This window comes from Heteronotia binoei, chromosome 21 (genome assembly GCF_032191835.1).
Source record: "Heteronotia binoei isolate CCM8104 ecotype False Entrance Well chromosome 21, APGP_CSIRO_Hbin_v1, whole genome shotgun sequence".
NCBI classification, from domain to species: domain Eukaryota; kingdom Metazoa; phylum Chordata; class Lepidosauria; order Squamata; family Gekkonidae; genus Heteronotia; species Heteronotia binoei.
Window position 1 is genome coordinate 34781186 of NC_083243.1, and position 20816 is coordinate 34802001.

The 20816-nt window shown below is 39.1% G+C and overlaps 1 protein-coding gene across 2 annotated transcripts in view; it reads right to left on the minus strand.

Moving 5' to 3' along the window:
* Positions 1 to 20816, minus strand: part of PAPOLA (poly(A) polymerase alpha) — a 46075-nt gene that overhangs the window by 16093 nt on the left and 9166 nt on the right. For both annotated transcript variants that reach the window (XM_060263001.1, XM_060263002.1), the window contains exons 2-13: positions 15846 to 16019; positions 14226 to 14292; positions 13576 to 13657; positions 11929 to 12038; positions 11562 to 11615; positions 9641 to 9752; positions 7799 to 7888; positions 7563 to 7701; positions 6364 to 6436; positions 4569 to 4689; positions 3369 to 3453; positions 407 to 460 (exon numbers count right to left, since the gene is read on the minus strand). In XM_060263001.1, the coding sequence (XP_060118984.1) occupies positions 407 to 460; positions 3369 to 3453; positions 4569 to 4689; positions 6364 to 6436; positions 7563 to 7701; positions 7799 to 7888; positions 9641 to 9752; positions 11562 to 11615; positions 11929 to 12038; positions 13576 to 13657; positions 14226 to 14292; positions 15846 to 16019 (1161 nt within the window). The remainder of the gene's footprint in view (positions 1 to 406; positions 461 to 3368; positions 3454 to 4568; positions 4690 to 6363; positions 6437 to 7562; positions 7702 to 7798; positions 7889 to 9640; positions 9753 to 11561; positions 11616 to 11928; positions 12039 to 13575; positions 13658 to 14225; positions 14293 to 15845; positions 16020 to 20816) is intronic.

The window sequence follows — 20816 nt, forward strand, 5'->3', positions numbered from 1 at the left end:
TTGATTTCTACAGATCTAGTAAAAAAAAATCTAGCTAAGCTTTAATGGGATTCAAAAGTAATAACACAAGATGAATTATAAACTGAATGCCAAGCAAGAATTTATTTCTAATCAAAACAAGAATCCTTTGATAAAAAGACAAAGGGTCTTAAGCATCCATTTCAAATAAAGGAATCTGGGAAGTGTGAGTTATTTAGATAATCACACACAAAAAAAGCCATTTTTGTTTCAAGGTCATTTTTAATAAGTAACAGCAGATTGAAGTTTCATTTTCATTCCTCGGTAATTTTTCTAAAAATCAAGATGAATCTTTGTGGGATTTAGCTCTACAGCAATGGCAATTTACATCCCCATAAAAGAGGGCAGAGGTCATTAACAAAACTACTTAAGGGGGGGAGGTACTCACCATTCTAGTCGCTGTTTCTCTGTTGGCGCACTTGCTAGAAGTACAATATAATGCCTTTGAAGATAAAGACAGTATTATATACTACCTTGATTTTGAAAATTCAGATTATAACCAGTGTATTTTCAACATTTCATTCAACCTAATTAGTATATTTAAAAAATGCTTCAAGGTTAACAATATGTCCATTAGCTTTAAGGAAAAATCAGTCTATCTGCATTTCAGTACTTAAGACTAAATCCACTTGCCCAAATTAATCAGCTGTATTACAACTGTTGAAACTGTTGGAAAAATAAAGTCTGACTGAAGAGCAAATCAGGACTGGAAAACCATCTCAAAACCTACATTTCAAGAACTTAGTACTGGAGTGCAGACAAAAGATTTTGCAAAAGGTCTCAACCACCTATTAGGCAAGCCTGAGCAGTGGTCCCAATTCGGAGCCCTGTGTGAGTTTGTGTGTGTATACAGACCTGGACATGGAGTGTTAATCTATTTCAGGGGTGGCCAACGGTAGCTCTCCAGATGTTTTTGCCCACAACTCCCATCAGCCTCAGCCAGCATGGCCAATGGCTGGGGCTGATGGGAGTTGTAGGCAAAAAACATCTGGAGAGCTACCGTTGGCCACCCGATATTTTAATGGAAACTGCTGTTTCAGGATGTGCCACACTGCAACTGGCTGCCTTAACTGAAACCAACAGACAAGCATTCCTGGGCACAAGACTTCTCTAGTCCATCAGTGCACACACAACTGGGGGGGGGGGAGTGCTGAATTGTGCCTTCTTGTAAGAGCACTGGGCCTGTACACATTCAGTATAGCTTTCTCACTAAGTACTAAGCAACCACACAGTCCAAGGACTTTAAGGAGAAATCTAATTTTCTGTTTATATATTTTCATGTTCCAGACAAAATGTCACAACTTGGGAGGCAAAATTTAGAATGGAGCTATATTAGGGTTTCTAACACTACACTTCCCTTTTAATACTACCATGTGGTGGCATTTGTAGGGAAACACAACTAGGAGGGGGTGCCTAGCATCCCATGCCTCTTCTCTCTGAAAATGTTCCTGGTAAGCTGAATTTCCACTAGTTTTTAAGTGGGGAAATAAACACTTTACTTCTAACTCTTTTGGTATTTTAAACACCAACCTTTATGGAAGTGTTTGAGAACCTTCTAACAATTATTTGAGCAACTGCTAAATATACTGGCCTGTAAATACAGCATTTCTGAAGAAATTATGACCACATTTAGACATATCACTCCTTTTAAGTGTCTTTGGGACATGGATAGCAAAGCAGCGGCATTTCAAGGTGTGCCATTGATTGTATACCCCACTAGTGGGCTAACAGAACCTTGCTATATTGTGGTCACAATTTTTTGAAATTATTATTATTAATTATATTTGATGAATCGCCCTATCCTGGCCAGCCACCCAAGGACCATTTCTGTAATGCTATGTAATATTCTTTACAAAAAATTCTCTGTGAAATAAGTGGTTAGCCTCCAAGTTGTGACAAATTGTGATGTACAATGGGCTTTATCAGTAATTCTCTCCCTTCTCATCTAGCTTGCATCCTGGGTTCATTAACCTTCTGATTCCACTCACAAGCTATACTGATCTGGCGGCTTGATCTTTGTAATCCCCAAACAGACAGGATACTTGATTTCATTCTTTTTCAGTATGGTTTTCATAAAGGAAATTCCTGCAAATCAATGCAATGCATGCACAATAGTCTTTCTGTACGCTGAAAGTCAACAGAATGGAACTTTTCTGTGCCTCCCCCCACACATGCACAGCCCACTGATCTACTGCCAAGTTCTACTCTTAGGAGACCGGGGGACCATTTTGGAGAGCTCAGTTGGTTGAAGGCTGGGGGAGAAGGAAGGAAACTAAATTTTGGATCCAATTCACAAGAATTTGCATTGGCACAGTGATCCCTCCAAGGTGCCTTACTTCTTGAGAAGAGCCATGTTGGAGAAAGGCTTCAAGCTTTTAACACCATGACTGTATACATGCACCAATATGTTTTAAGTAACACAAATTAATATTCATTGCACCAAGCCTTTCAATCAAAACTAATACTACTTGGAAATTATTTTTATGCTCAGAAAATTTTACTTCAGAAGATTTAGCATTCCTTCCACTAGGGCAAAATGAGCTGTTATGGGAAGCACCTTGTGACCAGAGTGCTGAAAATGCATTAGATGCCGTTTTGAAACAACTTATCAAATCTTCTCATAAGAACATAAGAGAAGCCATGTTGGATCAGGCCAATGGCCCATCCAGTCCAACACTCTGTGTCACACAGCAGCCAAAAAAATTGTGTATATGTGTGTACACTGTGTACACACATATACACACTGTGGCTAATAGCCACTGATGGACCTCTGCTCCATATTTTTATCTAACCCCCTCTTGAAGCTGTCTATGCTTGTAATCTGTTTAGGGTTCTAACTTTGTTATGGAAGAGGTGGAGAAACAAAACACAAACACATTGTGGTGTCCATCAATATTTTTAATGGGGGAAAAACTGTAATATAAGATTATTTAGATTATAATACAAAGTGACCCAGTACAGCAAATAATGTCTTAGCTCAGGGCAGGCCTCTGATGTATTTTAATGGATGTTAAATAAGTTACTCAATATTCTAAGTAGTGTATACTGCAAAAGTACACTTTCAGCAAATATAAGACATAAACTTCCCCATTATATTAGTATGTAAAGCACTGTATTTGGGAAACCCCAAGGAGTTTTCCTGCAAAGTCATACTAGAAGGAATTTCCCTAAGACGTGATAAAAGGGCAGAAACATTTTCATCTTAGTTGAAATGGCTGACAAGACCTGCATGTTGGCTGTCCATTACAACTGTGCTGGTCAAGTTAGTTAGTTGGTGTTAAACAAGTTGCAAATGTATTAAAAAATAAATCTCCTTTTAAAAAGCATCTTTCATGTCATTAAATACATACTTGTACTTCTGAAAGAAGTTTGGAGCTTCAAAGAGTTTGGACCACTCTGCCTTACTCAGCAAAATTTCATCTGTGATAGCAAGACCTGAATTATAAAAACACATTTCAGCCTTCTCATACATTCTTTTCAAAGAAAAGAGCTTAGGAAAAACAAGGAGTAATTTCACATCCAGCATTTGTCAACTGTTCAGAACAGCATCATAACCAATATAACTGACAACTTCAACTACTCTGGAAGCCTTCCTTTAAAAATGTTGTTTTGGAACAGCTTTCCTCATAACATAAGCATGTTAGTGATACAACAGCTAAAAGCTGTAGCCAGGGAAACATAGTCTAACCCTGTGCATGTTTAAGCAGAAGAATGTCGCACTAAGTTTGATGGGGCTTATTCCTACAAAAGCATGGTTAGGATTTCAGCTTAATCATTTTTCTTGGTGTAAAACTAAGAGGATTTTCTAGGGATGTCTCCAGGTAGGACTTGGGGGGATCCCTTGGAATTACAGCTCATCTCCAGACTAGAGAAATCAGTTTCCCTGGAGAAAATGGATGAGCTGGAGAGTGGAATTCATGGCATCGTACCCTGAGGTCCCTGTCCTTTCCAGGTTCTATACCTAAATCTCAAGGAGTTTCCCAACCTGGATCTGGTAACCCTACCACACCCCCTTCCAATACCCCACCAGTGGCCGGGGGGGATCCAGCAATCCTATAATTTTCTCTTTCCTACTATGCAAAATGAGATTCCAATGCTTGGATTGGAGGCCTCACATCTGAAAAAAGTACACTGCTACCACTGAACTGTGGGTTATGCAGCACCTGTCTTCATAGACACAAAGCTAAATGTATTACAATAACATTACCCCAAGATTAACATGCAACGGTGTCTGTTCTGATATTAAAAGTGACACCAGCATCCTCTCGGGACTTCAGTGACGAGCAAAACTTACTAGTTATTTCTAAGAACACACTACTTATACAAGATTTGAGTTGTTCAATACCATGAAAGTCAAAAGACAACACACTTGAGGACTGACACATTCTAATTAATTTCTAGGTGCTTCTCCAAAGAGGACATAATCTTAAGAAAGCAATGCAATTCAGACTACTGGATAAGCTTTCTGCAGAATGTGTGGATTCAAGTTACCAATCTACCTGCAATTTAGTGCACATCATTCTTTTAGGAACACATTCAGAATTACTTACCTTGCTTAAATTCTTCAACCATGACCATGCGGGTAGAAACGGACACATTGTAGGTTGAATTCTGCTGGGGGTATGCTGGTGTAATTATAGGCATAAGATGGTACCTATCACTGGGATTTACCTATATATAACAACAGCCAATCAGTTTTCTTCAATCACATTCAAGGTAAAAAACTGGGACATGTCCACTGAAAACCCTTAATGTAGCACAAGAAATTCTATGATGTCAAGATTTACTAGCTCTATGAACAGTTTCTTATCATGTAATGCTTTCCTGTGTAATTCTAGAGACAATGGGTTGCATCTAGTGACTCCATTTCACTGGTGGAAGAAGCCCCTGTTCTCAGTGAAAGAGTGATTGGCTACAGCCTTTAAGGTTGTATTCTATCACTCCACTCAGCTAAAGGGGGCAACAAGACATGTCCCACTGGCAGAAGGGCTTCCTGACCAGCAGGATGCACCTCCTACATGTTGATGAAATGAACTACCTAAGCTAAGCACTTGTCTACAAGGTAAACCTATCTAGGCAACCTACTTCAAATTCACATTGAATGAAAGTGAGTTTACTCTGCTTATGAAAAAAACAAAGAAACGACTACAGCATAATATCGAGCAACTGGAATGATACCTCCATACTACTTGGATGAACTTGTGATATTACCAGGCAAACTGCTGTCAAAAACCCCTTTGAAATATGTGTTGTGATTTATTTCTGTAGCACTATTGCCAAGAAAAAGCCAATTTTTAAAAGAAAAACACTAAGCACCCAACAGGATCAAATGTGTTTAACATATATTTTATTTAAAACAGTACGTTTAATGAAGGAAGAGAAAGAAAGAGGTGCAGATGCATTTCAATACTATTAAAGCAGCATTTGTTAAGGTTGAAACCCTGCTATTGCCTTACACGGTTTTACTTAAGCATACAAAGGGCTTCTATTACATACTGCTTATATGCTAAGGGTAACAAGGGAACATGAAGGGTAAAAGCAACTGTAACATTTTTGATTTGGGCTTTTATTAAGGTACACTATCTAACAAAATAAAAAATGGTACAGTCTTCATATACACCAAATTTGTCTGCACTGACCAGCCAACAAGCTTCGATTATTCCAAATATTCTGTAATCACAAATCTTTCTATCCAGCTGGGTTCCAGGAAGCCCAGAACACGACTGTGATAGCCGCATGCAATATGGAGGAAAAACGGTAGGTATCCTACTTCAAAAAATATAAGCCTTGATAGTACAAACCCAATGAATTGTTTAGGAGCACTTAATCATACAGTATTAGTGATGCTAAGGAGATGTACCCCTGATTAAGTATCTGGATGGAAAATCACTAAGTCTTATGAAAACTAACCATAACAAAGGAAAAGAAGGATGCCATGTAAGATTCACTCATTGCCATCCATGGCAAAAAGATACTGCCCAGAAGAGGCAAATGTTGCATAAATGAAATGTGCCATGTGGCTCAACTTCAAACCATCTTTCCAGTTGCATTACTGAACAAAGATCTCAAAGAAATTACTTGGTGAAATATCTTGTATGGCTGAAATCAAAGCTGTAGCGTTTCCACATTTGAGAAATTTTAGGTAAGCTTTTGAGATTAAACTGAAGGTAGTCTTCAAACATAACCTGGATGTAAGTTGCATTCTACAGGTTGTAGAACAATTCTTGTCTAGAAGTACCATAATGTTAACCAGTACCTGAGTTTGCACAAAAGTCTGTTTCTTCCTAGGGCTTAAACAACTTGCTTTAAAGTGTGAACTTATAGGGGAAAAAATAATACACTAACCCTTGGGTCCCATACAGGCAAATTAAGATTGCATTCTTCTGGCTGTTTCAATAGCACTGGATTTGGCCATTCCCTGTTTAGAGAGAGTGTAGCACTGAGTAAGAAAAGCACTTATTTATAACAAGTAAACATGTTGAGCCTCCATTTCTTATACTGGATGCAGCATCAGATGAAGAGTCTTTTATAAAGGGAAAGCTGTATACCCCTGCTTCCTTATTAACAAATTTGGTTTGTTCATTCTAATCCAAATCATTTCCATATTAACTTAGTAAGGAAAACAACCTCTTTTTCTTTGTCAGAACCTTTAGCGTGCAATGTATGCAGATCCATTCATTAAGCCCAGAATGGGAAAGAGTTGTCACCAGCAAAGGATGATGCTGGCACAAGAACTTCATATTTGGCAAATCTATGTTGTGAATATCCTTGGCTGCTGCACCCACCCCTCTAAGCAGAACCTCAGCCATCAGATGGAAACTGCTATAATCTGAACCTGCCCCAAGACTGCTAGGAAAACATTAACTTCCTCACAATAAACTCTTTCCATACAGTGCCACCCATTACAATTTCTTCAAAGAAAGTTTCAAGCCTAACTTCAGAATGCACTTAAACGTATACTGTCTAATGTCTTAAAAAACTCCAGAAAAGCTAATCAGATATTTATGTAGCCCTTATAAAAATCCTTGACACATGTTCAAACAGTTAAACTGCTTTAAACCTAATTCTCTGTCCAACACAAGCCGAAAGGGCAGAAGCCAACTTTCCCAAGGGGAAAGCCCACCCCCCGCCCACAACAAGAATAAAAGAGATAGAACGCAACTAAAACGATAGTATTTTAATATCCAGAATTCTTCAATGATTTTTTGCATACTCCTAACTTTTAGTATCATGTTCTGCCCAGTTAATGTTGCCCTAAAATGGAATCAGCTGGAGACCAAGAGACCACAGCTACAGGGTACACTACAGGCCAGAGGTAACATCTCTGTACACTGCACAGTCTAAGTGGAAGTTTTGTACTGAAGGTTACAAAGATGACCTGAAAATTTCTCATCCCTGCCAGTGTCTTACTACTCTGTAGGACTGTTAATACCCTTTTGAGAATACCTCCCAACCTGACACCATCTGACAGAATGCCATAGAAATAACACTAAAAATCAGGGTCTATAAGAAATTTTATTTAAGTGTAATCTAAAGAGACATACCATTTAGAAAATACCAAGAAAAATTTATGTACAAGAGTTGATGCTATTGCATTTGGATAAAGCTGGCAAGTTCTTGCTACTAGCATAGCCCAGGAAACGCCACCAAGAAAACCTAGTATATTGGAATAGATGTTGTGCCCTGTTGTTGTGGAGAGAGAAAAAAGAGGCAACTTTAGTCATTTTCATCCTGCTTGAAAGAATCAATTTAAAAGATAGTTTTGTAAAACTCATCTTACTTTTGGCCCACAGTTTGATAGCTCTCAGTGTTAACCTGAAATTGTCAATGTTTGGTACTAGATGGAGAATTTCATCGGTTACCCTGCAACCTAGAGGAAATAAAGCAGGGACATGTGTTATGTCTTAGTCAAAATAAATAACTAGAATTATACAAATGGAGGGCTTGAGCATTTATTGCTTTGTTTTCATCATCTGTGAACCTGAAATGGAATTTTATATTCTATTTTTTTCTGATTCTAATTCTAAAATTAATTGAATTGGGCTTAATTAAGTTAAATTGCCAACACTGCCAACATTCAATTTTGAAAGCTGTACAATTTCCTATTCTATTTCAAAATCCCTTTTTTCCAGAAGAGAATGGCCATGGAGGAGAGAGAGTAAAACCACCATCACCACAGCAGCCATGTTGGGAAACAAGTTGGCCACAGTGGGATGGCAGCATTCTTACTCCCCTTTCTTCCTGGCCATCTTAACTGCTGTCTGTCTCAGTGCCTTGGCAAGTTCACCCTCTCGCCTGAGCTGCTGCTCTTCTCGTGCTGAGGAAGGAACAAGGTGGCAGAGGGAAACAGAAGCCATAAAGGATTTTGCAGTACTAAGGCTGAATATACTTTAATTCCCTTGCCGCCTTCTTGTTCCAGCATAAAGCAAAGTAGTGTGAGCCATTCTGCCCTCACATGAGCTGAGAGTCTCATACCAGGAAAAGGGGAAGAAGCCACCAGGCCACCAAGACACTGGTACTACAGAGATGAGGAGAGACAGCTCTTTAGATAGATGGCAATTGTGAATTCGGTTCTCCACAAGCTGTGATGTCATTGCAAGCACTCTAACATTCATTGTCAGTTACAGTTGGTGTTTCCTTTGTATCACAACCTAAACAATAGGGACCCCAAAACATGTGAAATGTGCAAATATGGAAAACGCAAGGGTAGATCATCAAAAAATTCTCAAAAATTTACAAGTGCCAGTAGACATCAGTCTATAGAAACATAATCATAGTAAATGCAGATAATGAAATAGAACTGGTAGTCACAATTTAGATACAAGTAGTCAAAACTAAATATCACAATTCAAGAAACATTCCTCAATAGTAAACATGAATTCAACATGCAACTCCTCTGTGCTCCTTCATATAATAGTGTCCAAATAACCTCCTGAAGTTCAAAGAGAAGGCAGAGGATGTCCCAGAGAAATATCTACAGTCAATACATCCTTCCCAGATATACAAGACATTTCAAAGCAATTCTTCATTAGTTATACAGCTGAAAAATGGAACCCAATTTCCATACTACTCTAGGCATAGCTTATATCTCAAATGGAATCTTGAGATTCTCAGTGATGGTTTTTGTGATGGTCAATCCTTGCGTTTTCCATATTTGCATATTTTATCACAACCCAGCATGCTGCCCATTATGACAATACTCCTAAGCTGCCTCAAACTTTCTGGAAGAATACACATTTATAAAATAAATGATGCTCCTAACTTAAGAACAAATTGCAATATTTTACAATGGCATAAGAGACATAATCATTCAAAATACCATGTACACTTGGCCCCGACTTGATATTTGCTCTGTACTCCTGGTCTTAATTCTAAACAGCCTTTTCATAATAAATGGTGTCCTAAGGAAGATCAGTTAGATTTCTCTTGCACTACTTAAAAGTGTTAGGAAACCAAATAGTTTTGCAGCACAACCATGCATCAAAACCCCATATTTCAGCTGGTAAATACTGAAAGCTAGCTTGCAGTTAAAAACCAGATCACACAAACTCTCTGCTTGAATTTTAAACAAAAGCTCCCTTCCAACTCAAAGAGGTTCCAGATTAAATTATAATATACATACCGTTAAGACTTCGTATGCATCTAATGTCTAAATTTTTAAGTAGACTATCATCTCGAAGGTCTAGGTCTTCTGGAATAGTCTGCAGCGCTAGTCGGGCAAACAAGATATCAATCTAAACAAATAAACACAAAGAAAGGAAGTTCTCACTCTATCAAGTTCTGAAAGTCATTACGTCTGTGACTCCACTGAACTACAATTCTGCTACAGCAACTCCTCTCTGAACATTACGCAACTAATTTTAGTTTCATGGTCAGTTTTATGACATAAGCTACAAGTCTGAACTTCTGTGCTATTAATGTATCTTGCAAGGTTTAGAGATTTAAAAACTTTAAATCCTACAGACAACTCTCCATGTCTGACACAGATCTATGCTTGCAGTAGTTTCCAAATAACGTAATTCTCTATACAACTTCTTTGGTGAGTATGCATTTTTGCCCCTTACAAAATAACAATAACAACAACAATAATTTTGAAGTGCTCTAGTGGGAAAGTGAAAAGTGAGGAAGTTGTACTTCATAAATGGAAACTGTTTCATTAGCAGGAACACTCCAATTGATTTGGAATTCTTTGTGCTACTACTACTTGAAGGTCCACTGCCACCAATGTAATGCCATCTATATCAGAGGCATTAAACTCATTTGTTATGAAGGCCAGATCTGACATAAACAGCACTTTGTCAGGCTGGGTTATGTGCCCCAAATTTTGTCTATGTGTGTGTGTGCATGCGCACCATAAAATGTAATGCCAGGTACCAGGGATATAAACTTTATAAAGGATACTGGCAAACTCAATTAATGATTTTTTTTACTCAAAATACAAACCTGCTTAAAACATTAACACTCTTACAGTACTTCCTTACAGTACCTCCCTAATGGCCACCTTCCCACTTCCACTGCCCGTTACACATTAGCACTGGGACAGTATACAGGGACATAATCCACAACCCTGTCATCTGGCAATAAATGGAATCAGTTGCTTGCAGGACAGATAAGAGCCCTGGATGGGCCAGTTCTGGCCCAAGGGTCATAAGTTTGACACCCACGATCTATATATCAGGCCACCACAGATTAAACTAACACAGTCGCGAGTGGATTGTGTTACATTAATCTGTGGCGGCCAGATATCACATGGATATGTGATGCTAAGAGATTTTGCAACTGTGTATAGCTTAAAAAGGTCATTTTCTGCAGGCTCCATCCTGAGATGCCGTGCTCTGCTCCGAGCTGCCTTTTGTGACTGGCACTTTTGTATCTTCCCCCCCTTCCAGTTACAGCTCACTGCTCTCTCTAAAATGCTACTCTAGAGTGTCAAGGGACCCTGAGAAAAACAAGTTTAGACAAGTAAACACAAACAGTACACTTTCACAGACACTATAAAGCAAGTTTTTGTAGTCTGTTGTGCATTTTAAAAAGTGTGTTCTTCTGCAAATGCTTGTTCTATCAGTACATACAGGAAGAGGTTCTCCCTAATCTTCCGGTAAAGGCAGATTTAGATAAGCACAGGCTTGCAGCATATAAACCCCACTTGGCAATTTAATCATTTTTAAGCACCTAGCAGTTCAATTGGAATATTAAACATAATTAACTCTCTGAATTCCTTGAGAATGTTTCTAACAGGCCAGCTCACATTTGCCATGAAAGCACTTCGTACTCCCAAATGATTGGTGGGACTGCATATATAGCTATTATAATTTGCATCTTCATTGACTTCTTTCCAACTGCCACCACAGGACAAACTGAAGTCGCCATGGACCACTCTTAGCTAGAGATGACTCCATTCAAATGAAAATATATTAGCATGCCCCATACACCATGGGAACTGCCATCCCATGTAAACCAGTCCTATGTGAACAGATGTTCCTTTACTCAGCTGCAGATTACGTGACACGCAGTGGGGCAAAAAGCAAGCTTAGAACACTTACCTCAATTCCATCAAAGCACAGTTTGATGACGGGAACAAATGCTTCTTCAACAGCCTAAAAAATAAATGTTTGGATATGAAGGAAACTTATACATGGTATACTTGCCAACCTCATCTCTTTGCAGGGCTGGATTAGATGGCTTTTTCATCCTCTAGTTCTGATATACAGCACAAATAGCAGAGTAAACCAAAAGGAACCAGATTTCAGTTCAGAAATTTATACTACAACAAGCTTTCAACATTTTCAGAACTATCATTACCTATATTTAAAAACGTAATCAGTGCTTTTAATCACTTGAGAAATTTATATTCTTCATATGCTTTTTACTAGACCGAAAAGCTTCTTAGTTTAAAAAAAATCCACCTACCCGCAAGTCTTTCACTTCTTCCTGTAATTTAAGTTTTTCATAAAACGAGGTGAAAAAATCACTCCTATCAACATGCCTTGGTGCCACACACAATGCATCAATATCCGCACCTGAAACAAGCATGCAGAAATGCTTATCAGCTACCATATACCATATATATACACCATAAAAACCTTACAATGGAGCAATGGCAAGTTTTTAATACACTCTTGGAAGCTAGCTGACTTTACTACAATACCGTCACATGCTTATGTTCAGCGTAGCAACTTTTATATCAAAACCCATAAATACACAATTAGCAACTGAAATACAGCTATCAAGGTTATCAAGAATTAAGTCTATCTAAAAGTCAGTTTAACCAGGGTATAGTTTTCACTCTGTAGTGTTACTTTTTATGAAAGATGGGTATATGAAATTTTGACTACTATGCTTCTAAAGCAAGTAACTGGATAAAGAATTGTTAACTACAGCAATGATATTAATATGAGAAAACTGAAGTTATATTGGTTTGATAAAGTAAAATATTTCAAGTTAAATTAAAATGGAGCCTCACAGTATTTTTTTACTATTAAGGTTGACAATCACTCAATGAATGGTATTTTTTATTTTTGACACATAATGAATTGTGTATATGTATTTAGGTGACAGAACTAAAGGAGCACAAACCAGAAAGAACTGACAACTGGTTCCTACTAAACAAAGCTATTTGTTTGTTTGAATGTAGGTTAAGAGTCTCTAGCATGCAGTATTGAGACAGAAGCTGCAAAACAGACCTGAGATTTTCAGTACCCCAATAAGATAACAATGCTATCCTCAATCAGAGACCACACATCACTGTATATCATGTATCTGAAGACGTGTGCATGCACACCAAAGATATATCCAGAATTGGATGCTGTTGGTCTTAAAGATGCCACTGGACTCAAAACTTTGTTGTAATTCATGTTAGACAAACATACCAGTTCTCTGAAATTGCAGGAGTGTTACCTCCAAAACAAAGGGGGTAAAGTGCCTATGTGCTAGTAGTTACCTTCATGATACAGCAGTCGTTCAACTGCAATATATCTGAAAATATGCTTTTTAGAGGTCTCAGGAAGCTGTTGTGGGAAGTGGGAAGTAGAAAGACTTGAGCACCCTTTACTCATGGCTCACAGAATGCAATCACTGGCTTGCCCATGAGTTGACTGCAAAAATGTGCCAATGGTGAAGACTGCTTTTATTAGCATATTAGATCTTTATGTGGTACTAGGCATAAACCTGCTGCATGGTGTTACCTGCACATTGTATGTAATGGAATGTTTACAAATAGTAGTAAAGCTATATTTTTGTACACAATCGTAGCGTAGTCTGTGATGATGAACTTGCTGTTACATAAATGTAATGGAAGATTTTGGCTCGATTTAGAAAGCAACTCTGCTATGATTAGAATGATGCAGCCTCCAGCCAATGATTTTATCAAAAAACTTTGTTGCAATGAGGTGATTTCTTTCACTTGCAACAGGAAAGTTTCTTTGCACTCTTCACTGGGTTCTTATACAGCATCCCATGTTGGCTACCAAGAACACTTTGAAGTAACAAACAAGTTTAACACAAATACAGTGTTTAAAATATATTCTCTCGGACATACATATAGAGCAAGCACATTACCTTTTGTGTGTACACCTAATCTATAAGATCCAAATGTAAAAATTTTCCCTCCAACATTTTCTATTACAGACTGTGGAAGATTCTAAAGGAGAAAACAGAAGATTTAATTTCGTAAGCAACACACTACCAATGAGACAGTGAAGCACATCAAACTGATGAAGCTAGCTTTCAGTCACACATCAGAGCTTTCTTCAATTGAGGGATACTGATAAGCAGTAAGGGTGAAGTTATCTGGCTATTGTCATGACATCACAGAAATCTGCTACTGAAGCAAGCAGAGATCTGCAAATCAGCAATTATAAAAGTGCTATATTATATACCTTCAGTATTACTACCATCTGAACAGCATTCTATTGGTTCATCTAAACAAACAGTAATGGACTCAAGCTCGTATGGCACAAATTAGTTCACCATACAGAGCCAATGGTCTACTCCACAGAAGTATGGCAGTTTTAATTACAAGCTCCAATCTGCTTTATTTTCCAATGTAAATATGACCAAATAATGTTCTATAAAGTCAGAATTTTTTTCTTCCACCTGTGCCTGCAAATTTACTAGTTTTAGCACATAGTTTAAATTTAAATAAAGAGATGTAATAAATTAGTTCAATTCAAACAACCACATTTGTATCTACATAAAGACACTCATACCTTAAGTTCACTGATCTCCCGTATCCATTCCTTCACCAGGTTATTTAGTTTTCCCAGAATTAGAATTCTGTTGATGAAAAAGAGTACTTACACAAAAGCAAACCAAGAAATGTAACAAGAGAATTTAAACATTATAAGATGCTAACAGTATACACACATACTAATTTATCAAATTTGGACTCCCATCTTTCCTCTGCAGAGTTCAGAGCAACACTTACAGGAATTCTCCCAATTTGATCCTCACAGCACTCCTGTAAATTAGTTGCAAATATGAAAAAGGAAAAAAATGGCCTGGCCAATTCCTTTAACAGCAGATTGATGAGAGGCAGGTAAACTTTCACAGCATGCAGCCTAGCTTTACCACCTAAATGTCTCATATCAACAGATGAAAACAGTTTTGTTTTATCTGGTATCCCTCAGAGAGCCCTCCTTTCTGCCTTATGTTTTAATCTGCTTTCTTGTGTAGTTTTGGTTTTACAATGTATTCTTATTACATTTGTTTGGTGGCCCTGCTTGGGCTGAAAGGTGAGATACAAATACTATAAATACATATCAAATTGTTGGGGCACAGCAGCAGGGACTAGCTTCCATATTCCTCCAAAGTAGATCTGATGAACTACTGAGTGACCAAAGGTACCACAAGGAACCAGTCTCTCCAAATCTCCACCAACCTTACCTGTAGGTCTCAATCCACAATGTAAAAATCATCAGTGGATTACAACATTTTCACTTATAGCAGATTTGGCACTCTCTTTTATAATTGGGATATGTTTACTTCAGCAAGCATTAAGTCCTAGAAACTAGAAGGCACTGATGGCAATACGTCTGCCCACATAAATCTGAGGGCACAGCAACAATAGTTATTGGCACAAACTTAAAGAGCTGCCATATCAAAGAAAACTAGAAGTTCAGACTGCTAGGATTTCTTTCTTTTCCTCTTGGAAAGGAAAACCCAACACAGTCTACTCACAAAAGTGACTTAAATTGGCATTCCCACCCAAGCAAAAACACACCAGATTTAAATACTAAACGCAGAACTTTAGACCTACAGATCTAGTAACATTTGCATTACTACAGCAAAGCTAGTAAGAATAAGGGTAAATTTTCAACCATGATAATTTAAGCACTTCCAAATCAAAATTTCATTTCTAAGATGGACCCAAAGAACTGCCACTGGATCTCTGCTGCTGGAATTAGCACACGCACACACACCCTGTATGATCAAAAGATTTTTGAGACTGGAAAGGTGGGTTCCGTAGAAGGAACTGGGGGAAATTCCTTTTGCTTGATGGACAGTGCTAGCCCTGGAATTAGCCATATATATAATGTGTGTGTGTCCTATGCAGTATCTGGCTGCCAGGGTTACACAGGACATGACCACCCAAGAGCAATTACAATCGCACAAAAAAAGAAAAAAAAGATCAGCAGTATGCAAACGTAAATTTGGGCTCAAATCAGAAATAAAGCATCAAAATTACAGAATTTCTGGTCAGAACGTCAATTTGAAATGATGGGGATCTAGAAATAATCTGAAAAACTAGTCTACAACTCACAGCTACCTACAAACCTTGACAGTGATTTTCATCACTCTGCAGATCAAATAAAATGCATCAGACTCACCTGCGTTGCAGTTCTTCCTCCTCTTCGAAAACACCAAAAGGTTTTAGGGTTTCAATTAATTTCTGAGTAAGCACACAGTCACTTTCCTTGGGGGCAGCTAAACTGATAGGTGAGGTAATGCCATAGTGCTTCTGCGGTTGCTGCGTCTGCTGTGATCCCTGGGTTGTAACTGGACTAATAAAGATAAGCAAGACAGAATTATGATAGATTCCATTCAGTTATAAAATTAATTTGTTGCATTATAAGAAACACATATAGAAAAAAACAGTTAATGTCATCTCAAATAACAAATCAGGAAGCATTTACTTGATAAGCCCTGTGTAGTACCTTGAACTAGTGAACATATGCCCCAAAAGATAGCCCTATTAGTCTGTTGCAGTAAATATAAACAGTATTAACTTTTATAAGAGATCCCATTTCAGAGACATAGAATATTTAATCATTATGCAGACTTCTTTAGAACTAGAGGTTACAAAATGAAGGGAAAGGAGGAGATATAAACTTTGTTGTGAATCCTTTGGATAATTCACTTAAATTGTTTTAAGCTCCTCCTAACAACCAAAAACTCTGCCTAACTCAATGAAGGTGGTTAAAACATGGAAAAAAGGTAAAGGTAGTCCCCTGTGCAAGCACCAGTCGTTTTTGACTCTGAGGTGACATTGCATTCACAACATTTCCACGGCAGACTTTTTACAGGGTGGTTTGCCATTGCCTTCCCCAGCCATCTACACTTTCCTCCCAGCAAACTGGGTACTCATTTTACTGACCTTGGAAGGATGGAAGGCTGAGTAAACCTGGAGCCAGCTACCAGAACTAGCTTCCACTGGGATAGAACTCAAATCGTGAGCAGAGGGCTCTGACTGCAGTACTGCAGCTTTACCACTCTGCGCCACGGGGTTTACATTAAAACATGGTACAAAATGAATTTTCTTCACATTTAGTTAACACAATAGAAACATACAATCCTGAATGTATAGAAATTTAGCTCTGGACTCTGCTACCAGTGTATGAACTGAAGCAGGCTGACAACCCAATTCTGTGCATGGATACTCAGAAGTCAGTCCCACTCAACAACCCAAAGGGGAGAAATATAGGAATTCCACCTACAGCCTGCAGCAGGGGAAGGAACCCAGGGATATCTTGCTAGCAGTAGCTGAAGAAAATCTAGACTGTATTTGTTTCTCCTCTGTGGTGGGTTTATAAGCCTAGGTATGACCAGCATATGCCTTTTGCAAAAGCCATGAAGCTCCCTACACTTGGCTCAAAACCTGTGGCTTTGCATGAGCTTGAAATCTCTATGAATAAGACAGGACTGGAGGATGGAGGATGGTGGAAGACATGAGGGGCCTGGCATGACTTGGTCCATGGGGCCGCAAAGAGTCAGCCTCGACTGTGCGATTGAACAACAGCAGTTTTTGGCCAGCATAGATCTAACACCAGCTTCACTGTTTGTTAACTGCAGTCAAGAAAATCAGAACATGACCTTCAAAATGAGCATCTCCTCCTTCTTGTGAGGAAATTCTCTCCTACCCTAACCATGACTACTGGGACACAGCCTTAATTGCCACAGATGCACATTTAACAGCTAGAGACAGTTAGCTCTGTTAGTCTGTGGGTAGCAGTAGAAAAGAGCAAGAGTCCAATAGCACCTTAAAGAGTAACGTTTGTAAGAACATAAGAGAAGCCATGTTGGATAAGGCCAATGGCCCATCCAATCCAATACTCTGTGTCACACAGTGGCCAGTGTGTGTGTGTGTGTGTGTGTGTGTGTGTGTGTGTACACACACACATACAAACATATATACACACATACACACACATATATATACTGTGGCTAATAGGCACTGATAGACCTCTGCTCCACATTTTTATCTAACCCCCTCTTGAAGCTGGCTATGCTTGTAGCCGCCACCACCTCCTGTGGCAGTGAATTCCACATGTTAATCACCCTTTGGGTGAAGCAGTACTTCCTTTTATCCGTTTTAACCTGACTGCTCAGCAATCTCACTGAATGCACATGAGTTCTTGTATTGTGAGAAAGGAAGAAAAGTACTTCTTTCTCTACTTTCTCCATCCCATGCATAATCTTGTAAACCTCTATCATGTCACCCCACAGTCGATGTTTCTCTAAGCTAAAGAGCCCCAAGCGTTTTAACCTTTCTTCATAGGGAAAGTGTTCCAAACCTTTAAATATTCTAGTAGCCCTTTCCTGCACTTTTTCCAATGCTATAATATCCTTTCTGAGGTGCGGTGACAAGAATTGTACACAGTATTCCAAATGAGACTGCACCATCAACTTATACAGGGGCACGTTGATACTGGCTGATTTGTTTTTAATTCCCTTCCTAATAATTCCCAGCATGGCGTTGGCCTTTTTTATTGCAATCGCACACTGTCTTGACATTTTCAGTGAGTTATCTACCACAAACCCAAGATCTCTCTTTTGGCCAGTCTTTGCCAGTTCACAACCCATCATCTTGTATTTGTAGCTGGGATTTTTGGCCCCAATGTGCATTACTTTGCACTTGGCCGCAATGAACCTCATCTGCCACGTTGACACCCACTCACCCAGCCTGAACAGATCCCTTTGGAGTGCATCACAATCCTCTCTGGTTCTCACCACCCGAACAATTTAGTGTCATCTGCTAAACTTGGCCCCTTCACTGCTTACTCCCAACTCCAAATCATTAATGAACAAGTTAAAGAGCATGGGACCCGGTACTGAGCCCTGCGGCACCCCACTGCTTACCATCCTCCAATGTGAAGACTGCTCATTCATATTCACTCTCTGCTTCCTATTAAGTAGCCAGTTTTTGATCCACAAGAGGACCTGTCCTTTTACTCCATCACTCTCGAGTTTACTAAGGAGCCTTTGATGAGGAACTTTTTATCAAAAGCTTTCTGGAAATATTGGGTCCCGTTTGTTCACCCCCTCAAAGAACCGTAACAGGTTAGTGAGGCAAGATCTTCTCTTACAGAACCCATGCTGAGTATTCCTCAATAACTTGTGTTCATCAATGTGCCTACTCATTCTGTCCTTGATAATGCTTTCTACCAACTTTCCCGGTATTGAAGTCAGACTGACTGGCCTGTAATTTCCCAGATCTCCTCTGGAACCCTTTTTAAAGATGGGGGTGACATTTGCTACCTTCCAGTCCTCAGGAACGGAGGCAGATTTCAATGAAAGATTACAGATTTTTGTTAGAAGATCCACAAGTTCAACTTTGAGTTCTTTCAGAACTCTTGGATGTATGCCATCCGGACCTGGTGACTTATTAGTTTTTAATTCGTCTATCAGTTGTAGGACCTCCTCTCTTGTCACCTCAATTTGACTCAGGTCTTTCAACACCCCTTCCAAAATTAGTGGTTCTGGAGCGGGCAAACACTTCTCATCTTCCACAGTGAAGACGGAGGCAAAAAATGCATTCAGCTTCTCAGCCATTTCCCTATCCTCCTTCAGTAATCCTTTTACCCCTTGGTCATCCAAGAGCCCTACTGCCTCCCTGGCTGGTTTCCTGCTTCTAATATATTTGAAGAAATTTTTATTGTTGGTCTTTGTTTTTTGCTATATGCTCCTTATAGTCCGTTTTTGCCTGCCTGATCACAGCCTTACATTTGATTTGCCACAACCTGTATAACCTTTTATTAATCTCACTTGGACTAGCTTTCCACCACTTAAAGGAATCCTTCTTACCTTTTACAGCTTCCGTAACTTTGTTTGTTAACCATGCAGGCCTTTTCTTATACCTGTTTGTGGCTTTCCTAACTGGTGGTATATATTTTATCTGAGCTTTTAGGAATGTAGTTTTAAATAGGCTCCAAGCTTCCCCAAGGGTTTTGACTGCATTTACCTTTCCTTTCAGTTTCCTCTTCACATGCCTCCTCATCTCAGAGAATTTACCCCTTTTAAAGTTAAACATGGTTGTGCTGGTCTTTTGGGGCAACTCCCTATTTATACAAATGGTGAAATCAATAACGTTATGGTCACTGCTCCCAAGCGGTGCGATCACTTTTACATCTCTCACCAAGTCTTGGGCATTATTTAGGACCAAATCCAGGATCGCCCCACCCCTAGTAGGTTCTGTGACCATCTGATCCATAGCACAGTCATTGAGAGCATCTAGAAACTCAATCTCTTTCTCTCGGCCTGAACACATATTGACCCAATCAATCTGCGGGTAGTTAAAATCACCAATTACAACACAGTTTTTATATTTAGCCGCTATCTTTAATCCTTCCATCATATTATAATCATCCTCTATCTTTTGATTTGGTGGGCGATAACAAGCTCCCATAGTTTAATTTTCTTTTGGGCCCTCTATTTCGACCCAAAGCATTTCTAGAAGGGAATCTAATTCTTTGACCTCAGTCTTACTGGATTGTATACCCTCTCTGACATACAGAGCCACCCCACCTCCAACCCTTCCCTCCCTATCCTTCCGATATAACTTATATCCAGGAATCACCATGTCCCACTGATTCTCCTCATTCCACCAAGTTTCTGAAATTCCCACAATGTTTTCCCCCAACACTAACCATTCCAACTCACCAATTCTACTTCAAACACTTCTAGCATTTGTATACAAACATCTATAATTTCCCAGGCAAGTTAGGCCAGCAACCTTTCTCCTGCTGTCTCGAGACTCCTGCAGCCTCAAGACTTTGGCAGACACTCCATACTGTTTGTCACCATCTCAGTGGACAACTCTGATCCATTACCCGGTAGAAAAGTAACAGCTAACCCTTCATCTCTTTGAGATGAGTCCTCCCGAACCAGAGACATTTCATCTCCTATTTGGCTTTCCCCAAAAATTTAGTTTAAAAACTGCTCTGCCACCTTCTTGATTTTAAGCGCCAGCAGCCTGGTTCCACCTGGGGACAAGTGGAGACTGTCTCCTTTGTACAGCTCCTGCTTGTTCCAGAAAGCATCCCAGTGCCTAACAAACTTAAACCCTTCTTCCCTACACCATC